Here is a 14,327-nt window from a genome sequence, read left to right on the forward strand (position 1 = left end):
AATGTTTGTGTGTCTCTCTCTCTGTCTCTCCTCTCAGTCCCCCCAATGTTTGTGTCTCTCTCTGTCTGCCTCCCATCTCTGTCCCCCAATGTTTGTATCTCTCTCTCTCTCCTCTCAGTCCCCCAATGTTTGTATCTCTCTGTCTCTCCTCTCAGTCCCCAATGTTTGTATCTCTCTCTCTCTCTCCTCTCAGTCCCCCAATGTTTGTATCTCTCTCTCTCTCTCCTCTCAGTCCCCCAATGTTTGTATCTCTCTCTCCTCTCTCTCTCTCTCTCTCTCTCTCTCTCCTCTCAGTCCCCAATGTTTGTATCTCTCTCTCTCTCTCCTCTCAGTCCCCCAATGTTTGTATCTCTCTCTCTCTCTCCTCTCAGTCCCCCAATGTTTGTATCTCTCTCTCTCTCCTCTCAGTCCCCCAATGTTTGTATCTCTCTCTCTCTCTCCTCTCAGTCCCAAAATGTTTGTATCTCTCTCTCTCCTCTCAGTCCCCAATGTTTGTATCTCTCTCTCCTCTCTCTCTCTCTCTCTCTCTCTCTCTCTCCTCTCAGTCCCCCAATGTTTGTCTCTCTCTCTCTCTCCTCTCAGTCCCCCAATGTTTGTCTCTATCTCTCTCTTCTCTCAGTCCCCCAATGTTTGTATCTCTCTCTCTCCTCTCAGTCCCCCAATGTTTGTATCTCTCTCTCTCTCTCTCTCTCTCTCTCTCCTCTCAGTCCCCCAACGTTTGTATCTCTCTCTCTCTCTCTCTCTCCTCTCAGTCCCCCAATGTTTGTATCTCTCTGTCTCTCCTCTCAGTCCCCAATGTTTGTATCTCTCTGTCTCTCCTCTCAGTCCCCAATGTTTGTATCTCTCTCTCTACTCTCTCTCTCTCTCTCCTCTCAGTCCCCCAATGTTTGTCTCTCTCTCTCTCTCCTCTCAGTCCCCCAATGTTTGTATCTCTCTCTCTCTCTCTCTCTCTCTCTCTCTCTGCCCCCCAATGTTTGTATCTCTCTATATGTCTATGGTTACTAAGTATATTTCCTCTGACTATGTATACAGCCTTCCTCTCCTCCTCCTTCCTTGAGTTGAGCTCAGTGTCCCTCCTCCTCCTCCTCCCTCACTAGTTCAGTTCGCAGTTCCCATGCTCTCTCTGAGTGTGTAGTTTGTTAATAATGAGAGCCAGCTGAGTGAGTTCCAACTGCAGTGACAGTGTAGCCCCCAGCACTCTGTGTGGACTGACCATGCCCACCATGTCCTGTAAATGCAGGGTACCAGTCACCCTCATCCTGCTGATGGTCTATTTCTGCTATCTGCTGGTGGGGGCTGCTGTCTTCTGGGCTCTTGAGAGCAAGGCTGAGGTGGACCAGTCCCTCATCTTCAAGCAGGAGAAGTGGGAACTCCTGAAGAACCACACCTGCATGGACAATGACACATTGGAGCAGTTCATCAAGGTAAGTGAGAGTGGTGTCCTTCCATAGAACATGGGATACTTCAAGTAAGCCACTTCATGTGTGGTCTTCAAACATCTGGTGGGAGGAGAGCAGGACCTGCCAGGTGACAAGAAGCAGTGGCATTGCCCTTTGTTACATTAATGTCACATTATGTTTTGCGCTGTCATCTGTTTCAAGATGTGACTTATCCAGATTAATTGTCTACATGATATTTTATTTCTTCAAATCCAGCTTGAGACAAAATGCAGTGAAGTATGGAATCATAAAAAAGTAAGCAAGGAGATACTAAAAGTTGATGTGTGGGATTCGTTCCAAGAGCTTCCAATCTAGTATCACTGCCATACATTATTACTATAATTATTTTATTATTTATATAGCACCAACATATTCCGTAGCGCTGTACATTAGAGCCGTAATTGTTGGGGACTGACATGGTAGTCGGCTACATACTGGTATATCGTCTGGTTAGAGTAGTGGTAACATCACGGCCTTAGAACTGGGGATACCCATTCAGATCACCTCACCAGTAGGTGTCCTTGGGTAAGACACAGTACGGTATATATCCACCTTCCTCAAATCCTGATAGAGTGTAAGCTGGTTTGAGCAGGGCCTTCTTAATGTCCAAATAGACCATTTCTATAATTGTAAAATGCTGCTCAATATGTAGCGCTATATGAATAATAGTAATATTTGCTCTATATATATTTCAGTCAGTTAAATTGTAAGGGTGATTATGCATCATTTACGTTTTCTGTGGGGTGCCTGTAAAATGTTATGTTATGCTGTAATGTATCTGAATGTGGGGTGTATCCACTAAACAGTGTATTGTGCTGATTGGAAAGACAAAGTCCAACATTTAGGACAAATTATCTGCCTTGGACGAATAGAATTGGAGATTTATTTCCTATTTTCTGTTTTGAGTTAAAATTCTATTTTTCAGTTTGACTCAATTAAGTTTAGTCATTATTTAATTTAGTGAGTACGGTAAATTGGTATTTTGTAACTGTTATTGTTTTAATGCAGCACACTTTACAGTTTAGTAAGTAAACCCCTAAAACACCAGTGTTATTTTCCCCTGATGCCCAGTAGTTACTAATATACTCTGTGATTGTTAGGGAAATCCTGGAACCCTCCCTTGCATTGTCTTGGCGTCATACTTGACTCTGGTCTCACCTTTGAGCCTCACATCCAGCATGTTGCCAAATCCTGTAGATTCCATCTTAAAAACATAGCCCGCATCCAGGGCCGGCCTTAGGGGTGTGCGAGCTGTGCGGCCGCACAGGGCGCCATGGTGCAGGGGGTGCCCTGCGGCCGCATAGCTCACACAGCATGTCTGTTAGCCGCAATGCTAACAAGGCATTTGCCTTGGGCGGCATTTTCCAGGGGGCGGCAAAAAAAGCCGCCCCCAAATGCCCAAGGCAAATGTCTTGTTAGCCTTGCGGCTAACAGACATGCCGGGCTGCTGGGCGGTCGGGCGGCGCTGGCGGGCGGCTGGCGAGGGAGCACTTCCTCTGAGCTGTATGCTCAGCTCCCTCGCGCGCCGCAGAGTGAGGCTGGGAGCTGGAATATGACGTCATATTCCGGCTCCCAGCCTCACTCTGCGGCGCGCGAGGGAGCTGAGCAAACAGCTCAGAGGAAGTGCTCCCTTGCCAGCCGCCCGCCAGCCGCCCGCCAGCGCCGCCCGCTCAGCCCAGCAGCCACTGGACCACCAGGGAGGAAGAGATCCCCCCCCAGCATTCCCAAAGGTAAGGAGGCTGGGGGGGGGGTGTCTAAATAAATTTAAAAAAATGTGTTAATGTGGGTGAGTGTGTGTGTCTGTTAGTGTGTGTGTGTGTGTGTGTGTTAGTGTGTGTCTGTGTCTGTTAGTGTGTGTGTGTGTGTGTGTGTGTATATGTTAGTGTGTGTCTGTGTCTGTTAGTGTGTGTGTGTGTATGTTAGTGTGTGTGTGTGTATGTTAGTGTGTGTCTGTGTATGTTAGTGTGTGTCTGTGTCTGTTAGTGTGTGTGTGTGACTGTCTGCGCGCGTGTGTGTGTGACTGTCTGCGCGTGTGTGTGACTGTCTGCGCGTGTGTGTGTGTGACTGTCTGCGCGTGTGTGTGTGTGTGTCTGTCTGTGACTGTGTGTGTGTGGCTGTCTGACAGTGTGTGTTTGACTGTTTGTCTGTGTGTGTTTGACTGTTTGTCTGTGTGTGTTTGACTGTTTGTCTGTGTGTGTTTGACTGTTTGTCTGTGTGTGTGTGACTGTGTGTGTGTGTGTGGCTGTTTGCCTCTGTGTGTTTGTCTGTCTGCCTGTGTGTTTGTGTGTGGCTGTGTGTGTGGCTGTCTGCCTGTGTGTGTGTTTGTGTGTGACTGCCTATGTGTGACTGTCTGGGCAGACTAGATGGGCCGAATGGTTCTTATCTGCCGTCACATTCTATGTCTGTGTGTGTGTTTGTGTGTGGCTGTCTGTGTATGACTGCCTGAGTGTGTTTGTGTGTGTGTGTGTGTATGGCTGTCTGCCTGCCTGTGTGTGTGTGTGTGTGACAGGGTGTGTGGGAAGGGGTAAGGAGTGGGGGAGGGGGGGTGGGCGCTGTGAAGATTTTTTGCACAGGGCGCCCAAATGCCTAAGGCCGGCCCTGCCCGCATCCACCCCTTTCTTGAACCAGATACTACCAAGGAGCTTGTCCATGCTCTAGTAATTTCCCGCATGGATTATTGTAACCCTCTCCTGATTGGTCTTCCCAAAAGCCGTACTGCACCCCTACAGTCCGTAATGAACGCTGCTGCTAGACTGATTTTCCTCTCTAGTCGTTTCTCTCACACCTCACCCCTCTGCCAGTCCTTACATTGGCTTCCTGTATGCTATAGGAGTCAATTCAAGGTACTAACTCACACCTATAAAGCACTGAACAACTCTAGCCCCTCTTATATCTCCTCACAGATCCATAGGTATGTCCCTTCTCGGTCTCTCCGCTCTGCCCGTGACCACCTCCTGTCCGTTGTCCGCACCCGTACGGCCAACTCATGCTTGCAGGACTTCTCGTGGGCGGCTCCCTTCCTATGGAATAGCCTGCCTACCGCCATCAGACTCTCCCCTAGTCTTGCATCTTTTAAGAAGTGCCTTAAAACCCATCTCTTTAGGAAAGCTTATGGCCTCCAAGACTAACCCCTACCTCACATACCTGTCTCTTGCTCTCTCCTAAAGGGCAGCCCACCTTATTTGATTGTAAATTCCTGTCCTAATGTGTTTTACACCCCACCTCCTATAGAATGTAAGCTCGATCGAGCAGGGTCCTCTTCAACCTATTGTTCCTGTAAGTTTATTTGTAATTGTCCTATTTATAGTTAAATCCCCCTCTCAAAATATTGTAAAGCGCTACGGAATCTGTTGGCGCTATATAAATGGCGATAATAATAATAATAATAATAATAATAATAATTATACTGGGATTTTTTCATCTCTACTGACATTTTGTACACTTATATCTTGCCAAAAGTCCCTATAAAACATGTGCATGCAGTTTTACTCAGTTAGAGGGACACCCTCAATACCTTAACCCCTAATGTATGTTATGGCTTATTGCATGTCTTATTATATGATATGACTTATTATACAAATTATTGTACGACTTATTATTATATGATATGACTTATTATACAAATGATTGTACGACTTATTATTATATTATATGACTTATTATACAAATTATAGTACATTATATTGCATGGCCTATTGTACAGCTTTAGAATGTCCCATGCAATAAACTGTACAATAAGCTGTACAATAAGCTGTACAATAAGCTGTACAATAAGCTGTACAATAAGCTGTACAATAAAACGTACAATAAAACGTACAATAAAACGTACAATAAAACGTACAATAAAACGTACAATAAGCTTTAGAATAAGCTGTACAATAAAACGTACAATAAGCTGTACAATAAAACGTACAATAAGCTGTAGAATAAAACGTACAATAAGCTGTAGAATAAAACGTACAATAAGCTGTACAATAAAACGTACAATAAGCTGTAAAATAAAACGTACAATAAAACGTACAGTAAAACGTACAATAAAACGTACAATAAGCTGTACAATAAAACGTACAATAAGCTGTACAATAAAACGTACAATAAAACGTAGAATAAGCTGTAGAATAAGCTGTACAATAAAATGTACAATAAGCTGTACAATAAAACGCACAATAAGCTGTACAATAAAACATACAATAAGCTGTAGAATAAGCTGTACAATAAATTGCAGTGGTTTTGGTCATTGAAGTTCCTCTTTAACTGTTTCAGATAAATACTAGGTTCAGTTTTTCTTGGTTGCAGGAGAAAACAATCTGCTCCTGGGTTTAAGACAATTCAGCAAACCCAAGAAATAATTGTGTAACTTACTAATTAAAAAATTATCAGCTGACAGTTTTTTTCTCTCGTTTATATTTGGTTGTAAATATAATCTTTCAGATGTAAGAGGAGCCTGGGTCAGCTGATTTCGTATCTGTTTGTTCGAGATGTGAGATACTAATGTTTGCATTTACTTTGTGGCCCCAATTGTAAGAGAACACTGCAAACCACCATAACCACTACAGCATGATGTAGTGGTTATGGGGCCAGGAGTGTCATTGCGCTTCGCCATTGTAAACAGTTAAATCATTTTAGAATGATTTATCTTCTTACTCGTGGTCCCCAAACTGCCTTCACAACATCCAACAGAAACCCCGAGCTAAGCACCACAGTGCAAAGCAAGCTTGCTGGCTGAGAGTGCCAGCTGATCACTCTCAGCCAACCACAGACAGCTTCCTGCTCCCTCTAAGATGTAATGGAGGCAGGGAGCTGTACGGTAAGCGGTAAGAAGTCATACTATTCCTCCATGTTCTGTAGTGGTTATGGTGCTTGGAGGGTTCCTTTAAGCCATCTCTAATTCTACGCTGACTATGCTGGCTTTAGCAATAAAATAATTATCACGGGAGAGTTAAGAAACTATTGAAGGATGTTTCAATTATGATAAATCGATTGCAGTTTGGAGGATAAAATTCAATGATTTGTGATCTGGCAAAATAACAGGATAAATGTAAATCTTACCGGGACATTACATTTGGTCTAATAAGGAAACATGAAATATCTCATGTCTCCTGTTTCTAATGTTCACATTACCAAAATATTAAGTTTTGTATTCTAATATCCCATTACAGTCAGCTTTACTGTGCTAGAGACATTGTTTATATAGCCCTGTCCAAAGCACTGCTGACACAATGTAGCTGGACTGTCGTTTTTAGCAGCTTCTGCAGTGAGCCCTCCCTAGACCAGGAATTGGCTGATGTGCAGACGTTTTCTCTGGAGTTCCTGGACATAGCTCCTCATCACTAGATGTTTATAAAATATGTATTTCAGCAATTTCATTCAGCTTGCCTTATGGCTCCATTCATGTTTTCCCATAAAGGGAGCTGGTTGCACGCACAGCCTGTTAGACATTGTCAGGATCTGTTTTCTAGGTAATAACTGATGTAGCCATATCAACGGGGTGATCTTTGCAATTATAAGCAAGTGTGTGGATGTCTGGGGATATCGTTTGCACTGTACATTATACAAGAGTAATAAGCTATTGTGGTGCCAGACGTTTCCCTTTGAGATAAATCTTCTACAAAATGTAAAATAAATCCCCCAAATCCCAAACACTGCTCTGTGCACCTAGTTTAGATAATTTAAAATTCACATTTATAACGTGATTAAATCTGCACTCTGGAAAAAGTAAATTTTTAAATAATATTATACAAACGTTGCTTATGCACAGTGTGTTATACTGGCAAAGGGCCAGATTAAAGTCCTTTATCTGTGTGTAAAGCACAGGATATATGGCTGGAACAGTCTGAAGGATTCACACACTGGGAGGATCACTCAATCATTCTTTGGGCCTGTCACATTTCAGCTCAGTAAAACTCACAATTTAGTAAGTAAATTTCTATAAAAGTTGCATTGAAAGTTTTACGACTTGTCAGAGCTGTTAATTTTTTTCTTCTGGGTATTTTTGATTGGTGGGAACTTCTACAATGGTTTGCGTTGATCTGATCTGGATAACAATATTTATTAAAATAACTTTCATGAAGAGAAATGATTGTGTCTTGCAAAGGCCATGGCTCTATTGCCTTTAATTGGGAACTTTAAATTAACAGACACACAGGGGTCTCCTCCAGGTAAACAGAGTGGGCACTTGAGTTTTGCCCAGGAATTAAAGGAGCAGAATTAGCAGTAAAAGGTCTGTGCCCAAAATTCATAGTGATGAACTGGGTTTCAGTGGGCCCACTCCCCGTGTCTGGAATGAAAATGGTTTGGCCCAGATGTAGTCTGTGAATTGTGGAGTCTTAGGAACAAACCCGGCAAATTTCCAACTATGCCAATTTCAGAGACACACAGTAGGCAGTGGAGGGGAGAACTGGTTCCTTAGAATTCAGAAGTAAGTTTCAACCCTTGATGGTCAATGACATCATAACTGGGCGCCATTTCAACCTCGCCTTTAATGATTTTTTTCAAAGTGCAATGTCCCAGCAGCAATGCTGGATTGGTGTGGGCCAGATAGTGATAACAGGATGAAAGGCCACTGGTCCTTCAGGGGAAAACACATTTACTGGAAAAAAAAACTGTTTTAGAAATGGTTATAGTTTTTGTTATTAAAAAAAAAACAAATATGTGTGCCCAGTTTCCTTTAAAATCAGCGAGCGCTTTACTTTAATTAATTCCCTTTTTATTTATTTATTTATTTATTTATTCTCTATTTGTCTTATTAACACAATGAGCAAACAGATATTGCCTTTTATGTCATCCTTAATGACTTGGTTTTAGCTGATTGAAATTCCTGACCCAGAGCAAACACTGCTCATCTCGCGCTCCGTGACAGCTGTTTGATGTTATATCTGGCAAAGTAAAGAGGAATATTGCCCGCTTCCTCACCCATGCAAGGGGTTGTAGGCTGCCAAGGTGCGGGCACATTTGACATCATTAACGCACACACCCAGCCGTTATAATGGATGTTAACAGTGCCAGCAGCACAGCTACTTCGGACTCACACATACAGGCCACACCCAGGGGGAGGCATAAAAGAACCAATGACATAGATGTTACCTCCCACACATCCCCTCCCCTTAGTGTGACACATAATCCCATTATGCATACAGAGTAAAATATACTTTTACACAACTTTCATAACTTTAAAACCATACATCACATTCACATAAAAATACATATCCACAATCAATCCATTCAGGGGAACAACATATAAAAAAATGGCATGAATCCGACCAGGGGTTCAAAAGTTACTAAAAGTATCTTTTGGGCCCTGGCTTGCAGCATGGCACAATCTGGCTCAAACAGAAGTAAAACATCCCCCACAATGCATCCCGGCTTCCTCCCTTCTGCCCTGGAGATAATTGGAGAAGTAATCCAATTATCTAGGACTAGAGTCAGACTCCATTAACCACATGGTTGCAAAAAGACAGTAAAAGACATAAAATTACATACTGATACATTTAACACATAAAACACACATTTCTACATATCCCCAGTTTAACTGAACACATAAATACCTACATAATATTTAAGACAGTATTACTGTGATATGTTACAAAGTCTTAAAGGGACATTAGTCCCAAAAGTCCCAATATGTCCATCGCTGATTTTAAAGGGCCAGTAGCAGCAATATAAATTATTACATGCCCAAATATAGTGTTTATAGAGCAATATGTCCATGGGCCGTAGTCGCAGGGCAGGAGGCTAGCAACCAGGCTTCTCCAGTTCACAGTGGCGAAGTTGGTTTCGCCACAAGGTGTATGTATATGTCTTATACAAAAATTTATGAAATGTTTATTTTAGTAACCCTTTAAGGACCAAACTTCTGGAATAAAAGGGAATCATGACATGTCACATGTCATGTGTCCTTAAGGGGTTAAACATAGTTTTGAGGTGACTGTTGTCCTTTAAGCCTTCATTTTGTCGTTCAATTCACTACAATTTATTTTTGCTCGGTCTGAGGACCCTGGGCGTCCCCCGGATAAGGTAAGTACCGCCACAGTTTCAGAATGTCCTTACTGTGTTCTTGTCAGGGTGGCGGTCCGATGCCCGGGACCCAGACACTGTCCGGGCGGTGGTGCAGGACCAGGACCCAATATGCCTGATGATCCGAGTAGGAGTCACAGCGTGGAGGTGGATTAGCAGGGTCTGGTGCAGGGTAACCGCACGCCCCCTGGTGTTGAGCACCAGCCTTTGTGCGGCCACAAACCAAGACCCTGTAGCAGCTTAGTGGAAGCCAGAGCAGACATATGCTGAGATGTATCCAGTACTAAAAACAAGATAAAGCTAGGATAGACACCAAACAAGAAAACAAGACAGAACTAGTAGAACCCAGAACCAGAGAAGGATAGTAAGCTAAACCCAGAACATATACACAAGACATGAGGAAAACATGAACATAACATGGGCAAGACTGGACAGGACTGTACATGGACTGGGTATACAAACTAAAACAAGACAATATATATTAGGCAAAACAAGAGGAGACATAACTAAGCACTAATGAGAAAAGTATGGGGATTTAGTTACATTACATGATCATACATTGCATAAGCCTGCCACAACGCCAATGTACCCCATATTCGGCAGGTCCTACACTGCCTAATGTTCACTAAAAGAACCATACTAGACCAATAGTACTTACCTGCAAGAAAGGGCAGAAGTCTTGAGCAGCTGCCAGCAGGAACTCTGGAACCAAAGGGAAAATGGAAAACAACGGATGTGGCAAAAAAACAAACATTTAAATGAAACCAAGAGACTGGGAAATCCAGGGACGGAATATAAGAATGAACCCAGACACCCAGCAATAAAGAAAACCAGACACAGAATAGAGAACCAAAAAACACTAAACAAGAATAGTAAAAAGAGTACTGGATACCAGAAGCCAAGTCCAGACATAGAACAGAGCAGAGCAGATCATGACAGTTCTACAGTCTGAACCGAGCAATAACAAGTAGGTGTATACAGCTAGTCTGGGCTGGCTAGAGGGAAGTTAACCCTTAAGTCGCTCCGTACTGATTAGGTCCTACAGGTTCCGAAGATTCTCGTGCGTCGTTATGGCCGATTGTATAGACTGTGACCCAATCCTGTGCATCACTACTCTTAAAACAGAAGACACGGAGAGCTATACACTTTCCCTTTTTGAAAACAAAAACTTCATCAAGAGACGTCTATAGACTTAGTCTTGTAAAGTAGACCAGATAAAGACTGGAGATGGAGATTCTGTCACGGTGTAATACCCCAACACACAGAATTTAGGATAGCAAGGGACAAGACTAGGAAATAACGTATTACCAGGCTGTAGAATAGCTGGACTAAACGTTAGACAGAGAAAGAGCGTAATCAGAGCCGAGCCGAGGTCAAGGTAATGGAGAGACACCGAAAACAAGAACTAGCCAGGTACACAGTAATCAGTCAGACGGGCAAACAAGACAGGAAAGGGTTAAAGATAAATTCAGAGTCAGATACAAAGCCAAGGTCAATATCAGAATAAAGAAATCAAGGAATGCACTAAAGGGTACTGAAACAGAAACCACGATAGGGCAAAGTGGATAGGGCTATGGAAGTTTAAATATCCTTAACTAACATTTGATTGGCCCACGTCATGCCCACAAAAAACATGTGTGTGGGGGCGTCGGAATGACGTGGGCCAATGGGAGCCTGAATCTACTTTTGGCTCCCACTGCCCCTTTAAGAGCGCGCTCCTAGTGCCAGACGGGCCGCGTGACCGCTCATTGTGGTGAGTGCACGTGGCGTGCTCAGAAGGGAAGATTGAGCCACGCGCCCCCAGGTAAGGTAAGTACCGCCACAGTTTCAGAATGTCCTTACTGTATCTACATGTGTTGTGACCAACACTGGAGCTGGGGCGTTTGCTGGGGTCTTCTGTAACTGCTCATACTAAGTATCCAGGGTGCCAGATGTTCCAGATGTTCTGGGCAGATCCGCTCCTTCCACCAGGTGAAGACAAAGCTTTATCTCGAAATTTCACAAACTCCTTTCCTGTTGCTGTACTCTTCCATGGGGAACACTGCTGTTCATGACAATATTAAGAGTTCTAGTATTTAAAGCAGTGATAATGAACCTCAGATCAGGATCCTATATCTGTCCTACTCGTTATTTTACTGGGTCACCAAAGATAGCAAAGGAAACATCATATTTATCAGGCAACTGCCCAGAATATATCTACAGATGCATTGTTGCCTACCTGGGGTCCATGAGGGCCTTGGACCCTGGGGAGAGTTTAATGAAAGTGAAATAACTTTAACTAATTTTAACATTGAGGAATGTATCACCTAATATTGTAATACATATTAATATGTATATTAAGATTTACAGCTTTGGAAAAATGAATTAAAAAACAACTTTTCAGTTTCAAAAGGAATGGGTCACCAAGTTCATGCTGTGTTCATAATTTGGATCCAGGTGAAAAGGCCTAACATGCACCCCTCCTTCACTTCATGAGATATCACCCCTTCTGACTGTGACTCTTGCCTTGTTCCTGTTATTAGGTGTGCTATTGGCGTAGTGGGTGAGGTTCACCTTCTAGGTCTATCCTGTCTGCATCATGTTTGAATAAGTAAGCTCCGTGTTACATTTTTAGTAAATACTGTTTACATAGTGTAAGTCTTGTTCTGTTAGCTGGTGACACAGTGACACAGTGACACATTGTATTGCTATGAGGAGTGTTTTGTCTCTTATGGTAACATTTCACACGTATCGTCATTTTCTCTGCAGTGCAAACAGGATAGTCCATCATTGTGATGACATAAAACAATATCACAAAGCAGAGACTCTGGGTTCCATGAACGTCACTGGTTGTCACAGAATAAATTACAGAATGTTAGCTGCTCACTCTTTGAATGGCTCCTGGACCTCTACTCACATGGCCTGGAGCAAAGGTCACACATCTTGCCACACATCATACCTCCTAGCCCTTTCACCATACTGTCATTGCCAGGAGAAGGAAGGGTTAATTAACCAGGTCCATCATATGGTAGAAGATATGAGCCCTGTATGTGTGTGCACGTAAGGGGAGTTTCTTCCCCATTTTGTGTAAAAAACACTGAAGTGATTTGATGAAAGGTGGTGTTTTCCTGGCACCTACAGCTCTACATAGATGAATAAAAGATTTGGAGATAAAACCATGAGTATTACGCTGGAACACAGACCCTGGGGTTAAACCGTTCGAGAATGATTTAATCCCTTAGCACAAGGGATATCCAACCATAACAACTTAATTTCTATGATGCTTTTATGGTGCCTGGAGTGTTCTTTTAAGGCCAGAGTAGCCAAACTGAAAGCATAACTGGCTTAGAGAATTTGTCAAGTTATATTCACCTATAATTTAAAATTCACTCTTTTGGAAATGACCCCGTGTGACACTATCACCCTCTCACACTGAATGTGTGGACTTTGTTGTAACAAGTGTGTATTGCACGGTTTATACCTAATATAGTTTTACAGACCCCTGTGAATGAATGGGCTGTTTACTCAATGTTTAGTGATATATGTGGATTTGTTTCATCAGACCATGTGAGTCTGTGTGTAATTGTTTATATTCATTGATTGACAAACGCTGTTGTAAGTGGAAACGTCCTTTCAGATAACACAATGAGTCTACACATTTGCTTTACTCATATATTTAATGGATTATTCCTAAAGTACCGAATAAAAAAATCAAAAGTTTTGCACTAATCAGAGAATTTTTTTTCAAATTAACATTAGTATCCCCCTCTTATTGGGTATCACAGGAATATTCAGAAATGCTGGATTTAACCGTGCAATGTAAACATTGCTGTTTCTAAATAAGGACAGGACACCTTCAACCAGGCCACTTTTGGATGAAGTGGCCTGGGTGATTTTAGCTGTCCTTTAATTGTGGTAATCTACCCTGCATGAAGCTTGGGTGAGAAGTCGTACATCTTAAAGCCACTAAGAGCCTGTGGAATGACTTATATTCTGTACTAAGATCCTTAGAACTGACAGTAAGTGAACACCTATGTGAAGTTCCTACTTGAGTCAAGGACCTGGGATTTAGCCAGCTGACTTCTGACCATGGGCCACCACGACATTGATCTCTAAATTATTGTTGACTAGTATCAATGACCCTAATAACATTTATTGGCAAAACAAGTGATGTTAATGAGGTTAAGGTTCAATAGATATCTCTTCTCTGAAGACTTGAAGAAGTGGTTACGAAATCTGAATACTTTAATATTAAACCATAAAAAATAATGCCAGCAAATCTGGATAAACAAAAAGGAAAAAGCACCGGGCTTGTGAAATCTGCACTCGTTTCCTGTAATGATTTATAATTCTCAGTACATTATAAGTGTTTACTATTTAATGATGTCTGGTGATTCTCCTACACTTTTATTTCCATCCGATTGGAGCAGCTACATTGTTTCAGATAAATGTCAGAAAAATTGAGGACCATTGTCTTATTTTCTGACCCCGTGTCACCTTTTCTCCATGTGGTAAGGGATATATTGCTGCGTTAGTAAGAATGTTACCATGGCTCAGCTACTAGGGTGTAATATCTCTGTGTCCAGCCTGGGGGACCCAGCACTGAGGGGAACCTTGTTATCCCAATCAGTAGATGAAAATGCGTTACTACAAACTGTAAAGCCGTAGTTCTGGTGCATTCTTGGTGTGCATTGACCATAGCTATGTTTTCTATTCACATATTGTCCCCTGTCAGTGTAGGCTCTGTGGCTGTGTCACTTCTAAATCCTGCTACGGTAGTGTAATATTGCTGCTAATCTTCTAGTATCAATATTTGTATTCTGATTGTCTGTCTGATGTGACCTGGTTTTGTCTTAATATGTTTCTGTCCTCTGCTATCCTGATTTAAGTTATAGA

General features: G+C 42.4%; 1 protein-coding gene across 2 annotated transcripts in view; it reads left to right on the top strand.

The window, feature by feature from the left end:
• The first annotated feature begins 1,109 nt into the window (after nt 1–1,109).
• Nucleotides 1,110–14,327, top strand: part of KCNK17 (potassium two pore domain channel subfamily K member 17) — a 32,437-nt gene continuing 19,219 nt past the window's right edge. For both annotated transcript variants that reach the window (XM_063441553.1, XM_063441554.1), the window contains exon 1: nt 1,110–1,424. In XM_063441553.1, the coding sequence (XP_063297623.1) occupies nt 1,215–1,424 (210 nt within the window). In that variant the 5' untranslated portion in view covers nt 1,110–1,214. The remainder of the gene's footprint in view (nt 1,425–14,327) is intronic.

Source organism: Pelobates fuscus, chromosome 2, assembly GCF_036172605.1.
Source record: "Pelobates fuscus isolate aPelFus1 chromosome 2, aPelFus1.pri, whole genome shotgun sequence".
Lineage (NCBI taxonomy): Eukaryota > Metazoa > Chordata > Amphibia > Anura > Pelobatidae > Pelobates > Pelobates fuscus.